Source organism: Protopterus annectens, chromosome 11.part0, assembly GCF_019279795.1.
Source record: "Protopterus annectens isolate FY-2018-M chromosome 11.part0, PAN1.0, whole genome shotgun sequence".
Lineage (NCBI taxonomy): Eukaryota > Metazoa > Chordata > Ceratodontiformes > Protopteridae > Protopterus > Protopterus annectens.
Window position 1 is genome coordinate 175138304 of NC_056745.1, and position 19973 is coordinate 175158276.

The 19973-nt window shown below is 40.2% G+C and overlaps 1 protein-coding gene across 1 annotated transcript in view; it reads right to left on the bottom strand.

Annotated features, from left to right (window-relative positions):
* The window catches only part of PRMT8 (protein arginine methyltransferase 8), a 653278-nt gene that overhangs the window by 136666 nt on the left and 496639 nt on the right, over nt 1-19973 (bottom strand). Inside the window, 1 exon segment of the mRNA XM_044087574.1 lies at nt 6310-6452. Coding sequence (XP_043943509.1) covers nt 6310-6452 — 143 coding nt within the window.

The window sequence follows — 19973 nt, forward strand, 5'->3', positions numbered from 1 at the left end:
AAAGTATAGGAACCTAAAAGACCTTCCATTTATCGGAGGCTCACCTTACTGAATAAGCTACCCTTCAATCCCTCTCGAATGGACACCAGCAGAGTATGTTTGTGGACTAATTTCTTGCCAGAAAGTCTTTCTACTATGGTTCCTTTGCTACATAGGTTAGAAAAAGCCCTGAGCTAGGACAGCCAGCAGCCCCCCCCACCCCCTGCTTCACCTTAGACACTGTCTTCCCATCCTCTTTTTTAAACTAAAAGGAAATTTACTCCCTGTCTTTCTAGCCTCCCTTGTAGAACTCAAACTCCCTCTCTTACCTAGCCTGCAATTTATCAGACCTGCCCACTAGGGGGCGACCTTACCTCAGCTATTTCTCTCTTACCTGTCTCCTAGCCTCAGACATTCACAATAATTAGTCTACTGCTGTCCCTTTCCTTATAACTAGTCCTCCAACTTTACCCTCTACTCCTCTGTCCTTACCCACCCTTTCTAGGTTTATTTCTCTCTATCCTTTTCCCTTACCTGGCTTTGTTTAAACTCACCTTTGGAGTCAGTCATGCTGATTGTTTCCTGATTACTGCTTCAGGATTTGTCTTTAACCCGCTCCATTGGCCCTGCAGGCTCACTCCGCTCCCCTCCCTACCCCCAATTCCCACCCACCCAAAGGGTCCTACTCTTATACTACCTTAACCACACCTCTTTCTTCTCCAATTACACCTAGACAAGGATAACCACACCTCTTCCTTTCCCACTTATCCCAAAACACTTTCCACTCTTCTGTCTCTCTGACCCAACTTCTCCATACACATCCTTCTACCATACCTTAACCTTCTCACTCCTTTATCCTCACTCTTCATTACTTACAAACTTTACCTATATACATCCAATAACTGTTGTACAATGTATAAACCACCAACTACACTTTATATCATACTTTTACTCACACCACTACTACTATTCTCTTTTTACCCTATCATATTTACTCACCACCTATGAATATCCCCTTCATCCTAAACTTCACTACCCTAACAAGGAAACTAATGCTCTATTGCTACCACTGTTTCTTAGCCATGCTAATATAACATCTTCACCCAACTACCTATTCACAAAGTATCACAGAATAACACATATCAAATATAACATACTCAATTCCAGAAAAAATCCATTTTTATATAACAAAGTCAATAACCCTAGCTATATGGAACTACTACTCTCATTAAAAGATGGAGATATCCATCCTAACCCAGGTCCAAATAAAACATTTCCCACTCTCCCCAATGAAAATTACTACCCTATTAATTCCCCTAATAAATTGTCTAACTCCCTCAAACTAGCCCATCTCAATATACGTAGCATAAACAACAAAGTATCCCAACTCCAAGCTCTAGTAGAACTATATGCCTGTGATATCCTCTGTCTTATGGAAACTTGGCTAAAACCTGCTACCAAAGACAATTAAATCCTTCCACCTGGATATAACATACTAAGACTTGACCGAGCAGCTAAGAAGGGTGGAGGAGTAGCTATTCTATTTAAATCAGGCCTACAGCTATCCACCTATAACTGTCAATTACCGCTAGATACTAATGCTGAAATTCTCATTGCCAAACTTCAGATTAACAATGCTAAATCTATCAATATCATCTGTATGTATCTTCCTCCTGGCAATAACATTGCCACTATGGAACATTTTCTTTGTTGGCTATCCCAACACTTACCCAAGAAACCATAATTCTGGGAGATATGAACATTGACTGGAATTGCTACTGTAGCAGCCTCCCTACAACCCATATTAACCTATATGGCTTTTCACAAACCATTAAATACCCCACCAGGACCAATAAAGTTAGCCAAAAATCAAATATATTAGGCTGGATTCTTATCAACAATCACCCCAATAACTATGACTCAGGAACCCTCCCTGATAATATAAGTGACCACTCACTCACCTATATTATTAGGCACAAAACCTTCACTCCCAACTCAACATCTGTTAAAAATATCAGAACCAAAAAGAACTTTAACTCTGAGCTCTTTGAAAAAGAACTAAGAACTTGTAATTGGTCTCCTTTAAAACATCTCCCTTTAGAAGAAGCCATCAATTACTTTAACTCTAACTTCCTAGCCATTCTTAACCAACATGCACCAACCAGATCTATTAGTGTTAAAACCAAGTCTGCCCTATGGCTTTCTAAATTAACTAAACACAAAATGCACCTTAGAAATAAATATTGGGCAAAATGGAGAATGACTAAAAACCCAGCTGACAACTAAGAAATGACACTAAGAAAGCTAAACTCTCAGATAAACAAAATTGCTACCTACATGAAAACAACCCACATAAATTCTGGACTAGCATTAGCCAATTACTCCATCCAGGTAAATCATCCACTCCTAACCCTCAAAATACTGACCATAATAACCTCATCAATACAGCCAACTTATTTAATACCTATTTTACTAATACAATCCAAACTCTAGCTTCTCAGCTATCACCCAATATCTTTAATCTCCCTTCCTATAACTCTACCCCACCTCCTCCTTTTCATTTGCAACCCATCCCAACTTCATATATTCTGACCCTATTACAAAAACTTAAACCATGCTTTCCTTCAGCAGACCAACTACCTGCCGACTTTCTATGACTATCAGCCAAAGCTATAGCTTATCCCATTTCTATTCTGATCAATAGGACTCTCACTGAAGGTCAAATACCCATCTTATGGAAAGTATCTCATATCATACCTCTTCATAAAGGCGGATAATCCAATGAACTCTCTAATTACCGTCCTATTGCCCTTCTTTCACCTCTGGCAAAGATCGTGGAGAAATGCGTCCATAAGCAACTACTTGAACACTTAACCCAAAATAACTTACTTTCCAGCTGACAACATGGTTTTAGACCCTCGCATAGCACTACCACTGCCCTCCTGTCCTTTACAGATTGTATAAATAAAAAATGCAACTTTAATTACCTTTCCTCTGCACTCTTCATTGACCTGTCTAAAGCTTTTGACATGGTCAATCACCAGATTCTCTCTTTAGATACACCTTCCATAAAATGGTTCCAGTCCTACCTCGATAAAAGACAACAAGCAGTAATCTAGAATAAGACACTTTCTACCCTTCAACCAGTTACCATAGGTGTCGCTCAGGGGTCCATACTAGGGCCTCTCCTCTTTTCAATTTTCATTAATGACCTTCATCTAGCCATCCCCCAAGCCACTTGCATACAATATGCTGACGACTCCACACTCTTATGTTCAGCCAAATCCAAATCTGAACTTCTCTCTCTTACTCAGAACACATTTAACATAGTTGAACAATGGTTTACACAGTGTTGCCTTCTTCTGAACCCTAATAAAACTAAACTCCTCCTCTTTACTCCAACTCATAATTCCTCTCCATTGGATTTCTCAATTTCATCCACCAATGGTGCCATTATATCACCAGACCCAACCACCAAACTTCTGGGCATTATCATAGATAACAACCTGAATTTTGACACTCATATCAATAATACAATAAAAACTGTCAACAAAAAACTAGGCTCCCTATATAGGATTAGACCTTTCCTCTCCCCCACTGCTAGAACAACTATAGTGCACACTCATCTAATCTCTACTCTCCTCTATGCATCAACAATTTTTACTAACCTTTCAAAAAAGAACCTTAGCAAGTTGGAAACTTCCTATAACAATATTGCTAGGTTTGCTACAGGTAACCCCTGCAGAACCCACCATTGCATAAATATAAAACAGCTTGGATGGCTGGAACTACAAAACGTGATTAAACTCCACCAACTAACCATTGCCCATAAAACCCTTTACAAACCATCCTCTACTCTTATTCTATCCACCGTCATCACACCATATATAAATCTGAAATACATACGTTCCTCTCACAAAAACCTTGTACATACCTCTAAACCCAATAACAAGGCTGGAGAATCTCTCTTTTCTAATGCTATTGGAAAAACTTGGAATCTTCTCCCCAGTGATCTTTCCTCTCTCCCCTCTCCCTCAATTTTCAAAAACAAACTGAAACTTTACCTAGCAACACATTAGCTGTGCCCCTGTTCTAAACCAGACTAGGCATCTAGCCAACAGATTTACCTAAGTTTCTGCCTTTAATGACTACATATGTACTATTTTATATTCTTAACTTATAAATACCACCTTTTATACTACTCAAGAACAAAGACATTTTCTTTTCTAGTAAACAAAGTTTTTTACTGTTAGACAAAGTTTCTCTCTCTAGCCATACTATCCCCTGTCTCTCTAAATTCTCTTTACAGAAGATGTTCTTTCTTCTATACTCTAGTTGCATATTTTACATAATTACTCTTTCATCACTTGTCCTTCTTTATTGTATAATTACCTGCATTTCACACTGTTTTGTTATAATATTCTAGCACTAAAGCTCTTTGCTTTGTCCTCTCTGATTTTTACATTATAACCTGCTAGAAGCATGGTACATAATGTATGCAGCTACATAGTTATCTTATTATTTTTTATCCTTCCAAGGTTTTATTTTGTAATTTGCAATGTATATCTCAATATGTCTTATTCTTCTTCTAGTCCTATGTTAAAATGATTTTTAAGTTTTTCACTTAGTTTATCTTGGAGCATTTCTCCCCGGGCCTCTACTGAAAATGGACACATATCCAGCTAGACTAGCCCGGTCAACAAATGTAAAATAAAATATAAATAAAAATAAATAAATAAATATAGATAGAGATAGACATTGAGATATGGATATATGTTTAGATGTTAAATAGGAATGGGCCTAAAATGGATCCTTGCGGTATACTGACTGTGACGGGTAGAAATAAGAAGTATCTGTGCTGCCATTTAACTGCCTGATATCTATTGCTTTGATCGTTATCAATCCAGGAGAGAGTGAAGGAGGACAGATTAAGCTTGGAAAGTTTTACGTGAGACAGTATTGAATGCTTTCCATATGTCAAGGAATATGGAAGAGAGCCAATTACCTGTATTACAGTTTTTGACAATAGTTTCTGTGAATTGTAGTAGAGTAGCCATGGTACTGTGGTTAGGGTGGAAGCTGTGTTGTGTGGGGGAGAGAAGATTATTAGTGGACAGATAGTGGATAGATAGTGGATTAGTTGGGAATGACTGCATTGTTCCAAGATTTTACATAATGGTGACAAGATTGCAATTGGGCTGTTGTTGGAGTAGTCAGATGTTCCACCTTTGTGCAACAGATGTATATAGGCTTTTTTTCAAATGGGAAGGATGTGCCATTCAAGGAAGAACCTATTTTTGGTATTGAAATGTGATATGCCATGGCTACAGCTGTTATTTTTAGATATTCAGGTAGGAAGTTGCCTGCAGCTAGGAAATGCTTTAGCAGATAGTTTTTTAGAGCAAGTAGGAATTGGTCTGAGCAAGAAGTATTTTATGTTTGGATCAGTATGATGGATAAACTGAGGGTTTGCACAGGGTTTGTAATGATAATGCCTTCACTCATGGTCAGCAATATGATGCTAGATTTCTCTTTCTCATTCCAAATAGATGAATCAGCAGGCCATCAGACTTTCAATTCATACCATCCTAAGCAGACTTAAAAGTAACCTAAATTTGTTGCCAGACCTGAGTTGCCAGATGTAGGATTTCACTATTTAACATGTGTGTGTGTGTGTGTGTGTGTGTGTGTGTGTGTGTGTAGATATATGCATCTATATATATATATATATATATATATATATATATATATATATATATATACACGTATACAAGGGTGCAAGCACACACACACGCACACACACACACACACACACACACACACACACACACACACACACACACACACACACACACACACACACACACAAACACTCATGCACATATATGATATACATGTACTGATCAAGTCATTATTATATCAATAGTTCTTTCAGGGAACTGTGCATTAATATGCCTGTACTACACAACAAAGCCATCATATACATATGAAAGGATACAGGTCTTATACTGTTGATAGTTAGCTTTAATGTCAGCTGAAGAAAATTATGAGGGTTTGGCACCATAAAGTTTCAGCTTCCCCTTTATTATCGCTAATCAAATACACAATATGCTACAGTAACAATAACCAAAGATTAACTTTCTTAGCCTGAAAAATATAGAATGTTACCAGACTCATATCTAAGTTTTAGTACACCTCTGCTGCTCACCCCCGATACACACCACCATCACCATAACATTACTTATCACAACACAGAAGGTTAAAATGATAAAAAGACTGTGTGTATGAAATCAACATGTCAGAATCAGTCGTGGTATTCAGCATACCTACCAGCCATTTGTCTCGAGCAAAAATTACAGTGTTCAGCATCGACTCATAGAAGAGACAGTAGCCCATCCACTCACTTATAATGATGTCAACTTTATCCACTGGTATTTCCACTTCTTCCACTTTGCCTTTAAATATTGTGATGACTGCAAAAAATTAGTTCCCCACAAAATATAAAAAACATGAAATCAGTGGCTGCAATTAAGTTAGCATGTTGTTTCTTGATAAAACAAAGTGATACTACATATACTAATGAAAGATAAACATTGAAACAGATTGTTTTATTACATTTGCTCTATAAATCATTTGGTAGATAAGTATTCCTGTGAGATAATTCAGCCTTGAATATGACATAAAATTCTTTTAGAGAGGCATAAACTCATGCTTCCTCAAAAAGTTACATATCCAGTAAAATGAAATGTATTTAATTTATATCAATAAAAAAGTGTCATACTACCTCATATAAATCACCATACTATGAACATCAAAATAATGATAAGGTTTCTTAAAAATTACACAGTTGTACAGTTGCAGAAAAAATGTACTCACTAAACCAAACAAGTGCACAGTGGCACAGTGTTTGGTGCTTTCACCTCCCAGTAAGAGGTTCCTTGGTTCGATTTAGCTAGGGTACTTTCTGTGTGGGGTCTATATGAACTCTATTTGTTTTCTCTGGGTGCTCCAGTTTCCTCACAAATTCCAAAGATATGCAGTAGGTGGATTTGACACATTAAGTTGGTCATAGGTATGAGTGTACATACATACATGTGGTATGGAAGAACAACCACAGCAGGGCTAGCCACCCACTAGTGTGAACATTGGCTGTAAATGGTTATCACTGTTGATATGACCCCCCCCCCCTGACCCCATGTGGAAAATAGGGCTGTGGATGGATAGTGAAGAGTTTTAAATCACATAATATATCAGAAACTTTATTTCAGTAAAGTGGGTGTCTTTTTTAAAGCTTAGAAGCAACAGGGCTACTGTGTGACTTCCTAATGCAACAGGTTAAGACAAACAGAACTAACATTTAAAATCCATCCTCCATCCTCAACCCTTTTTCCCATTTTTCACACGGTGCTAGGTGTCACTTTGACAGTGACAATCATCTCGAGCCAGGGTTTTACACTGCTGGGTGGCTAGCCCTGTTGCGGCGGTTCATACTAACTTTTAAAAGTCACACTAAATACATGGAGAGCACACTCAAGGCCACATCTGCATAAAATATGGTTGACAATATATGATGAGACTTGGAAAGTTTAGGTAATTAACACAATACAGAGTTGGCATGATGAAATGCTTATGTAAGAAAAAAACAACAGCAGTTGTGTAACCCTTTCAAAAGTACTTAGTGTTGTCAACAGTAAGCAATGATGACTGGATATGTCTTGAGAATCCTAAACATCTGCAAGCTCCAAAAATATATTATAATTGGATATCAAAGAGTAGTTATCAATGAAAGGTTACTTAAAGAGTATCAACTGCCATGTCCACTCTGACAACTTACGCAAAGAGAACTAAAATCCAGTTAGTGAAATTTAGAAACAGTTCGAAAGAAATTCAGATGACATAAGCTTCTAAAATACTGGGTCCTACCTGCTTATCTAAGAGTTTAAAACAGATCATAAGAGCTGACTTCAGTGAAGAGAGAATGCATTTAAAGTAACTATTCCATACTAGGAAGACCTCACATACATGTATTATATAGATATATATTTATATATATATATATATTTATATATATATATATATATATATATATATATATATATATATATATATATATGTGTGAACTACAGAGCGAACTGGCACCACACCTGTGTGCCCTGTTCAATCACAGCTTCACCTCAGGCTATGTCCCTACAAAATGGCACACTGCTACAGTCATCCCTCTCCACAAAGGAGGAGTGACTACAGGCCCTGGGAATTATCCCCCATTAGCCTGACGAGTCTGATATGCAAAGCTATAGAGTGCATCATCATGGACATAATAAACAAGGATATAGGGACTCTCCAAACTCTGGATCCCAAACAGTTTGGTTTTGTGAAGGGTAGATCATGCCTGCTCAACCTGGTGGACTTCTTTGAGTCAGTCACCAGAGCTGTGGATGAAGTTCATACAGCCTACCTTGATCTGGCCAAGGCCTTTGATACCATTCCCCACTCAAGAATCATAGAAAAACTCACTAAGCTAGACATCAACCCCTATATCACTAGGTGGGTTGCAAATTGACTCAGAGATAGAACCCACAGTGTGAAAGTAGTCGACTCCAAGTCAGACTGTCGATGAGTCATGAGTAAAGTCCCACAGGGTTCAGTCCTAGTTCTTCTCCTGTTTGGTATCCACTTCTCTGAAGTCCAGGCCAACACGAAGGGACTCTGACTGACAAAGTTTGCAGACAATTGCAAGTTGGGAGCTATTATTAACTCCCCAAGTGATGCTGACATCCTGCAGAAAGGCCTCATTGAGACCAACGACTGGTGTCAGAACCATGACCTTAAGCTCAATGCCAAAAAAATGTGTCATCATCCCCTTCGGGAAAAACTCGGTTCTCATGAATTACCACACTGACGGTAGTCCACTGGATACAGAAAGCATTATAAGTGATCTGGGAACACAGGTTGACAGCAACCTCTCTTTTGACCACCACATTGCCACTGTGGTCAGAAAGTCCTTCTATGTGGCACATCTCATAAGTAAGGGTTTTGCATCCAGGAAGAAAGAGGTCATTGTCTCCATCTACTCTTCCCTCATTAAGGCAATTGTCGAGTACAATGCCCCATTTGGCATATACCTCATTAGACACCTGCAACAACTGGACAGGCCACAAAAGTACCTCACAAAGATGATCCTAGGCCTTAAACACTTATCCTATATGGACAGACTCAAAAAACTCCAACTATTCTCTGTCTCATTTAACCTACTTAGAGGCGATCTCGGCTTGATTTACAAAGCCATGTCTGACCCAGCTCTATTAGAAATGCTACGTCTAAAGAAATGCCAACCCCTCCATACTACACACTCCAGACACCTCAACCTCATTACCACAATCAACAGAACAAGATGGAGGGACAGGTTCATAACCCAGAGACTGCCCCTGCTATGGGATAGACTTCCCATATATGTCAAGCAGAGCGTCTCACTGGCCCTCTTCAAGAGAAATCTTGATGAGTGGATGTGAAATAGAAAATTCACCCCGGGGATCACTCCAGTGGCTCTACTCGACAGAGGCACTGGGAAGTAGTGTCGGGTGGCACGATGCCAGGGTAATCCTATGGGCTAGGCTTGCAAAGGCTCCAGGGCCATTAGCCTAGTACACACCTATGAACCTATGTATATATACAATTTTTTTTACAGTGTCAAATAGTCCAGCATAAATAGGTGAATGGTGAATTGTCTAGACAATGTTATCATTGCCTGTTAGCTGAGCTCTTGTTTCACCTAAAGAATCCAGATCCATCAAGTTAGTGCAATGAAACACTAAACACTCTAAGATATACATTTTGAATAAAGAAGAATCAGAAACAGGAAAAGGCTGTCAATTGAGAGCGCAGAAAAAGGAAAAGTAAATAAAGATGCTAACAGTGAAAAGGCTTACAAAACGAGTGACTTTAAAATACAGAGCTGGGTTATACATACAAACTAAAAAAAAACTAGTTAAAGTTTATCAAGATGCTAAACAAAGAAAGAGTACCACAAAAAATAATAAACTTGGAACTGTATAATGTAGCGCTTCATAGGAAATTATATGAGAATGAATGAGAATGGAATGTGACCCTGAAGAGAGAATAGGTATTCAGGGAACAGTCATTTTTTTATACAGAACTTACAGAAAGGATTTGAAATACCAAGTTATTTATTGCAAAAAAAATAGTCAATGCTAATTGTCTAAAGCCAGCTGGAATTCTAAACTGCTTTCTTAGACAAGCTAGCTTTGTGAAAAATAAAAATCAGTAAGCCCTTCTGATCCATAAGCGAGGAACTTCTTCAAAACTGGTTAAACAAAATTCTATAAGTATTTAAAAAAAATGCTTAAAACTTGACAAGCAGACAGCCAATAAACATTTAGCAAATCTAAGCAATACGAGTGAAAGCATAAACAAATGCGTAAATACAACAAGGTTTATGTTTTGCAAAAAAATTCACATGTAAGGAGCAAATAAATAATAAATGAAAACCTTTAATAAAGTACTGAGCTGACTAAAAACATGATAGATACATATGTTAGCATGTGCTACAATATGCCAAGAAAACACGTTTATTGTTTATTCATTTTATTTTATTTTGCATTTGTTTACGATAGTCTGACTAAGCATAAGAGCCCCTTTGCAGCAGAGGCCAAGGATGAAAAACTCCAATAAGAAGCACAAAAGTAATATAAAAGAAAATACTAATAGTGAAATATTTCTACTAAAGCCCTACCGTGCTATTCCATTCTCATCAAATTTCATGTGAATAATTTGAATGAGCCATTCCCCCGAATATTTACATGTGGCATTCTCCAACCTATAGTTTCTTACTGGTTTAGCCCTGCAGATGTCTATGAATCAATCCTAAATAATGCACTGAGCAATCCTGCAAGTAAATGTGGATTATGAGTTTCTGAATCGTGAATCTGAAGAATGTTTTTACTTGCACTCTACATAACACATGCATACACACATATGTATGCACGCACACATACACACACACACACACACACACACACACACACACACACACACACACACACACACACACACACACACGTGCACGCACACGCGCGCACACACACACACACACATGCGTGCTAGCACACATACACACACACACACACACACACACACACACACACACACACACACACACACACACACACACACACACACACACACACACACACACAATTATACACATCAGTGTTGTCTGCTTTTATGCTGCATTTAAAGTTAAGGGTATTATTTAAACTTGTCTTCTTATACACCACAAACAAAACCTTACCGAAAGTAAACTCTTTAACGAAGCAACATTTCAACACCTCTACCTTTTGAACCAATGCCTTCCCCTTTAAGTAAATAAGAATGATTTTCTTAGAAATGGCACAAACTCATGTATGACTAAGCAAAGCCTTTTTTGACAGTGTGATTTTTAATCTCATAGTTATGCAATTAAATTTCTGCAGAAATTGTATCTTCATAAAAATCACTGTACTGAAACACTAATTAAATGATAGGTTTATCACATTCAGTCTACATACCAATGTTGATCATAATACCAGCAGGAGTTTAAATCAACTTGAGCTTATGAAATTCCTATCTCTATCAAAATTTCATTATGATTTTTTTCTGATTATATTATCAAATTGACAGGTCGGTTAATGTTGTGTTATGCTTTTAAAAAACAAGTTTTCACTGTTCAGCAGCTAAATATTTTAATAAAGTCTATATGTAATTTGAAAGACATGATTCAGTGAAGCCGTAGTGTGACAAGTGCACTAGTGGACATAGTCCAGCCAGAGACACTGATTCACACAGTCACAGATCATGCACAGATCATATGGCCCAGGCAGGTATGACCCTAGCCCTGAGTAGCATTCTGCCTTCGCCCAGAATTATACCACAGTATAAGGACAAAATGATGGATTTCAACAATTGGCCAAGCTTCTGGTGTCATTCAAAGGGGATCCAGTATCTGTGTGCCTGGGACGACATGATCGACAAACCACAATGCTTTGCCAGAGATGGTCTGCACCTGTTGCCCCTGGGATTCAGATTACTGGCTAAAGCTCTTGCCACCCCTATAGTGCCTTTTTTAGGCAAGGTTCAAAGGACAAAACCACCACCATAACAGATACAAGCATGCAAAATATGAAGGTAATGCTACTCAATGCTAGAAGTCTAAACTTCAAAATGCACTCTCTTGAGGCACTCCTAAAAATAGAGAACATCAATATCTGCGCAGTAAATGAGACCTGGTTCAAGGCTCCAGAGAGCACCCCTGTAATACCAGGCTACAATTCTTACCACACTTTTCGGCCACAAAACCAAGACCAAAACACTAAAGGTTGAGGAGTGTCCCTATTCACCAAGGATATTCAAACCTCCAGGCTAGTTGCCCAACACAATGCATCTGAAATTCTCCAGGTGCAACTAACACTAGGTAAGACTGCAATCCAAATTGTAGCTTTCTACAGATCCCCCACCATGCCCGAAGATTCTCACTACACCTTTCTAAACATACTGGAAAATATTAAGATACAACCAAACACCCTAATATTGGGTGATTTCAACTACCCTGCCATTAACTGGGAAAACTACTCCGGTACCAACACCTTTTCCCAACAGTTCTTGGAATTAATAAATTCCAACACCCTGGATCAACTAATCCATTGTCCCACCAGGGGCTCAAATATCCTAGACCTGGTCATTACCAACATGGGAGATAGATGCTCCACACCAGTGGTCACACCCTCATTGGTCATAAGCTAATCACCCTTGACACCCACATCACATCCCCCACCCCCCAGTAAGGAAACCTCCGTAAAAAACTTCTCCAAAGCTAACTTCATGCTACTCAATTCAGAAGTGACAAAACTTCATGACACCCATGCAGACGGGAGCTGAAAATTCGACTTCTGAATCCTACACTAAGGCACTGTACAAGCACATCCACTCATGCATGAATTGTGCCATCCAAATAGAACCAAGACGCTCTCCTCCAAAAAATGGAAGCCAATCTGGTGGTCCCCTGCCATAAACAAGCTATACAACAGAAGGAAGAAACTGTTGCAGAAAAGAGGAAAATCCCAGGATGCAAAAAACTCCATTAAGAGCCTCAGTAAGAAGCTGAGATCCCTCATAAAATCCTACAAAGCTAGTTACGAAAATAAAATTGCCAAAGACTCCAAAGACAACCACAAGGCATTCTATAGTTATGTCAAGAATCTAAATGGCAATGCTCAGATCTGCTCTGAACTACAACAGAATGGCATTCAATATACTGATCACAAGGATATTGCCAATATCCTGGCAGATCAATTTAGTGCCAACTTCACCCCCCTCTCACCCCCTAAAGGGCCATCTCAATACAAAAAGATTGCCAAATTCCGGTAATCACAGCCACACAGGTAGAAACGGCACACTCCAAAGCTAAGAATACAGCATCCATGGGACCAGATGATATCTCGAGGTGTGTACTACATGAACTGCAAAATGAACTGGCACCTCACCTAAGTGTCATGTTAAATCATAACCTCATCTCAGGCTTCATGCCCATTGAGTGGCGCACAGCTACAGTTATCCCACTCCACATAGGGGGATCCACCTTGGATTCCAGGAACCACCGTCCCATCAGTCTGATGAGCCTGATCTGCAAGGGCATGGAACACATTATCATGGAACTTATAAACAAAGACATTGGCAACCTACAAACACTGGACCCCACCTGGTTTGGGTTCTAGAAGGGCCAATCTTGTCTCCTGAACCTGATTGACTTCTTTGAATCAGTCTCCAGAGCTGTGGACGAGGGTAAAGCGGTCCACACAGCCTATCTGGACCTCACCAAGGCCTTTGACACCCTCCCCCACTATGGAATCATAGATAAACTTACTAAGCTGGGCATAAATCCCTACATCCCTCAATGGGTTGCCAACTGGCTTACTGACAGAACCCAGACTGTAAAAGTAGCCGACTCCAAATCCAGCTCCAGACAATTGACAAGTGGAGTACCCCAGGGTTCAGTCCTGGAACTGGTCTTGTTTGGCATCTACTTTTCTGAAGTACAGGCCAACACTAAGGACTCTGGCTAACAAAGTTCGCAGAAGACTGCAAACTGGGAGCCATTATTGAATCCCCAAATGATGTGAATATTCTACAAAAGGGCCTTACAGAAACAGATGCTTGGTGCCAGAGCCATATGCTCAAGCTTAATGCCAAGAAATGTATAGTTATCCCCTTTGAGAAAAGCCATGTACCCATGAATTATCACATAGTTGGCAGTACACTAAACACCGAACCGTGTGATGAGAGACTTGGGGACACAGGTGGACAGTGGTCTCACCTTTGATAACCACACTGCCACAACAGTCAGGAAATCCTTCTATGTGCCACACATCATCACTAAGGGCTTTTCATCCAGAAAGAAGGAGGTCATTATCCCACTGTCCTCATCCCTCATTAGACCCATTATAGAGTACAATGCCGCATTTGGTATGTACCTCACAAGACATCTGCAACAGCTGGAAAAGCCACAGAAATACCTCATTAAAAGAATCACAGGCCTAAAGCAGATGCCCCATGCTGACCATCTAAAAAAACTCCAGCTATACTCTGTGGCATATCGTCTACTCAGAGGCGATCTCTGCTTAACATACAAGGCCATGTCAAACCCTGAGCTGTTGGACATGCTCTACTTAAAGAAACCCCAATCCTTCAGCGCCACATGCTCCAGGGATCTAAACCTTGTCATCACAATGAACAAAACATGCTGGAGGGATAGGTTCCTGACCCAGAGACTCCCCATACTCTGGAATAGACTGCCTATACATGTCAAGAAGAGTGCCTCCTTGGCCCTCTTCAAAAGTAACCTTGACAATTCGATGGGAGATAGGAAATTCACCCCGGGGATCACATCAGTCACCCTGCTAGAGAGGGGTCCAGGGAAGTAAACATTGTGAGAAGAAATATCCAGGGAATTGTTATGGCTAGGCTTGTATAGGCCCTAGGGCTGATAGCCTAGTACCAGCCTATGAACCTATGAATACAAGTGATTCACAGAGATGCAAATTCAATACTACCCATGTTCATAAAGGCAATGTTTCACATATTCATACAGTAGTAATGCTAAAACTCACAAACAGAAGGCAGTGTGCAGAGGCATGTGATTGCATAACAAAAACAACATGAATCTAAATTTGCCAGCTGATCTTTTTGAGCAGTGAGCTGGCATGTTCACATGTCTAGGTTGTATACCAGGACGGCAGCAATAAAAATAAGTGTGGAGTTACCATTTGCTATTCATTTGCCCAGAAAAGTGTCAGCAGCTCTAAAGGAAATAATTATGTAGGAAATGGAATGCATGAAATATTTAACAGACTGACTTAACAGTACAGTGACTATGGTCAACCCTGATAAGATAAGTGTGAAGGCTGCCAGCCCAGCTAGCTGAAATTTTGTAAATAATTCTATGTTACTTGTGAATAGTAATATGGTTTGTATGCTTGTCTTACAAATGTAAGAAAACTGTATGTTATGTGCTGAGCTTTCAAGAATGTAACCACAGTGTACCCTACTGGAAAAGAGCAGAAATGTGTATAAACTATATGCCTGTGTAAATATATGTTTTCTTAGTAGCAGCTGGAATATACCTAGTTAAGTTACAAACTCTGAGAAAGTAAGTGAAGAGTTTTACAATGTGTTATAAAGTTAGTTAATTACAGTAAAAAAGACAGGATGTCTACAACTGGAAATTCTTTATATTGTCTGGAAATAGAAATAATTACATGTTTCCAAGGTAAAAGTGTTTAACAGTTTTATGACTTCCAGTTCCATACAAAACTTCTAAGAGATAAGTATTTTTCACAGAGAAATGTTAAATTCTGTTGGTATCTGTTAGCATGGGAACTAAAGGCAGAGGTATCAAAGAATTATGTAATCTGAGATAGCCCAGCAGTAATGTTTGATAGTAATTTAATTATCTCAGAGAGTGAGTCTAGACATTTTGTATCTTGTCTTGGATCTAGAAACATCCTCTCACCAGCACTTCTGGCTTGCTAATAGTAAGTACTAGATTACAGTGATTTCTCTTGGAGATAGATAGGAATATACCAAGATTAGTTTAGATGTTTTCTGTATTTATGTGAGACTGTCCTGCAATGGTATTTTCAAATACTTCCCATGATTCTGAACTCTGTTGTCACTGTGTTGAGTTATTGAGAATTGTCTTGTTCTTTTATTATTTACTATTAAATATATTTAAACATTTTAATTGTGGCTGGTTTGCTTGGAGATATTTAAGCTCTTAAAGTACTTGCATATGTATCTGGTGACTCTGTACAGGTCACTCTCTAATAGCCTTAATCTTGGACACACTTGCCATTTGGATAATAGTAACATTACACAGTAGAATTGGTCACCCTTTGGGAAGGGCCTTATAGTAGCTGATAAAGGGTAAGGGTTGTTGGCAGTGATTTCTACCTTATAGACTGGGCAGAAGGGGGCATAGCTAGTGAACCTGTGCCAGCCTTCCCCAAGAGTGTCTGCGTATTTGTATATAAATCAATTCTCAAAGTGTGTATGTGTACATCAGCTACTTGGGCAGGGACACAAAGCACTGGGTGGACAGAGAGGGTGCTGGAGGTTTTGGCTTGACCACTCAGCTGAGATCTTTACCCTATAGCTGTGCCAGTGGGGAGTCTTATTGGGGATCTGGAGAGAGAGGGAGAGACCAGTCTCAGACTGACTGTGATCTCTCTGTGCTCTTAAGGGAAATTGTACTTTACTGTGTGTGTACTTTTCATCATCCCAATGTGCATGTCCTTCACTGGTGCTGGTGGTGGTGATTGAGGCTCCTTGATTACTGGGCCAGTGAAGGGATGTCACATATTAATGAGGCTCCTTGATTACTGGGCCAGTGAAGGGATGTCACATATTAATGGGTGGCAGTGGTGGGATATCCACATCAAATATTAGTTGGTTGATAGCGGTGAGATAGCCACATCACATTTTAATTGGCTTGTAGCGGTGTGGATATTGAATTCCTGTAACTTGTGTACAGTGATCACTGAATGTGTTTTTGTACTCTAAATCTGCCATGCAGTCAACATTCAGAGTTCATATCACAATTGTTTTATTTTTTTGTTAGCTTAGTTAGTCAGGGAGAGCAGGCAAGCATGTCAGCAGAGGAGTATGGCAAGCTGACAAGGAGACAGTTGGCTGAGATGTGCCAGGCTAAAGGAGTGGTGCATGCCAACCTGACTAAGGGAGACATTATTGCAGCTTTAGTCACAGCTGCATCAGAGAATAGCAACCAGGAGGATGATCAAACTGGCTGTGGAGATGTACAACTCTCAGAAAATGGATAGCTCAACTTTTCCACAGAGGACTTAAAAATCCATATGGAGTTAAAGAGACTTGAGCTAGAGGCCAAGCAATTGGAAACAAAGGCAGCAGAGAGACTGAGGCATCTAGAGGCTGAGGAAAATGAGAAACTTTTATGCCTGGAAGCTGAGGAGAAGGAGAGGCAGAGGCAACATGGAAAGGAGATGCTGACTCTTTGTCAGAGTCATGGAGGTAATGGTGAAGGGAGTAAATGAACCCCAGAAGAAACAAAGTTCAGTAAATTTCTTCCACAATTTACAGAGGGGGATAATTTTGATAGTTTTATTCATATGTTTGAGAGGGTATGTAAACAGTATGATGTTGACCAATGGCTCTGGGTATGGTTCCTGACCCCCTTACACCATGGTAAAACTGTAACTGTTCTTTCAAAACTGTCTGATAATGACTGCTTAAGTTATAGTGTTGTAAAAACTGTTTGGTAGAATGTTTTAAGTTAACACCTGAATCTTATAGGAACAAGTTTTGTGAGCATAGATTCAAGGCAGATGAAAGTGTGTATGTGAATATGTTGCTGAACTAAGTACTTATTTTCATAGGTTGGTGAGTGGATGTCAGGTCACCACTTTTGAAGGGCTAGCAGACCTTTTGGTGAGGGAACAAGCCCTTAGCACTTTGCCTGAAGACATGAGAATCTGGTTAGCTGATAGACAATGCCTCGCAGTAGATGAATTGGGGAAGAATGGAGACCTATACCTAGCAAGCAGGGCATCCCTGCACTTAAAAGGTACACCCAGTGCTGCTCCTGGGTCTAAAGGAACCCATGGTGGGCAGCCCAGACAGCTCCAACAGAATGTGCCAGTAGCAGGGGAAGCCACTAGTCCAGGTACATGTCCAGGACCTAGGGTTAAATGTTTTAAATGCAACCAGTGGAGACAGGTAGCATATAGATGTCCACAGAGGCAAGGTAGGGAACACAAGGTGGAGAAAGTCAGTAAGTGGGAATGACAAAATGCCAGCAGCAAGTTGTCTCAAGACAACAAGTGTACCAAACTACCTCAAGAGGTTACATCCTATCTTAGTGAATGGCAAAAACACTATTGCTAAGAAAGACACAGCCTCTAACATAACCATTGTGAAGCCTGCAATGGTTGCACAGGAGTACAACTTACCTGGGCTGTCTACTCCAGTCAGAGTTTTAGGAGGGAACCCATTCCAAATACCTTTGGCTAGGGTTCACGTTGACTGGGAGGATGGAAAAAAAAGCCAGCAAGTAGGTATGTTTGAGGATATCCCTGCAGATGTCCTGATACAGAATGATTTTGATAATGCAGTACCATGTGTTCATGCAGTTACACGCAGGTAGGCTTGGAGACAAGCATGTGGGTCTGGCAGCCTGGGGGAGACCTAGGCAGACTGACACTTGAAGCCAGGACTGGTGAGGTGGTTACTTCAGGGAGGGAGCTACCCTGTAGCAGTGAGACTGAAGGTGAGCCACAGCTGCTTGTGGGTACTGATGTTCCCTTGGACAGAGTGACTGCAATGGCAGAGGTGAGTAGCAGTACCCAGGCTGACAGTGAAGCACCGCTGTCAGAGGATACCAGGTTTCCTGTGGAAGGGGAGCTGGGAAGGGTTGCAAAGAGAGAGTTGAGACAGGCTCGGCTCTTAGACCCTACATTACAAGGCCTGAGAGAGGTAGCTAGTGAATCACCTGATTTTCAAGAGAAAGGGGAATCTGTATATTGGGAGAAAGGGTTACTGTATAGAGGGTGTACCCCTGAGGGAGGGCTAGAGTGTGAGAGAATACAGCAGTTGGTAGTCCCCAGAGCCTATGGTCTGGCACTTCTAGCCATAGCCCATGATATTCCCTTTGCAAGCCATATGGGTATAAAACGTACAAAGAGACATATTATGCAGAACATCTATTGGTCTGGGATTTCCAGAGATGTAACAGGGTATTGCAGGAATTATGAGCAGTGCCAAAAGGTAGGCAAGGCAGGAGGCAAGGTGAAAGCTCCTTTGATGCCATTGCCTGTCACTGAGGAGCCATTTCAGAGGATAGCTATGGATATTGTGGGGCCTCTGAGTACCCCAAGTTCCACAGGGATAAATTATATCCTAGTGGTAGTAGATTAAGCTACCAGATACCCTGTGGCAGTGGCTCTGTCCTCCATTGAGGCAGAAAAGGTGGCAAATGCTTTGTTAGAGATTTTCAGGAGGGTAGGTTTCCCAAAAGTAATACTGACTGAGAGAGGTGCCACTTTCATGTCAGACCTGCTGGCTTGCCTGTGCAAGTACTGTGGTGTGAAGCACCTAAAGACCACCCCCTACTATCTCCAGAACAATGATCTTGTTGAGAGGTTAAACTCTACACTCAGTATGATGCTACAGGCATTTGCAGACCAGTTTAAAAGGGATTGGGACAAATATTTGTCCCATCTGTTTTTTTTTACAGAGATGTTCCCCAGGAATCCACAGGCTTTTCATCCTTTGAGTTGTATGGGTATAGGGTGAGGAGACCTGTAGATTTCATTTCAGATGATTGGGAGGGTAAGTATGAATCCCACAAGGAGTCTGGTGTGGCATATGTCCTAAACCTTAGGACAAGGCAAGCCCAACAGCAGAAAAAGGTC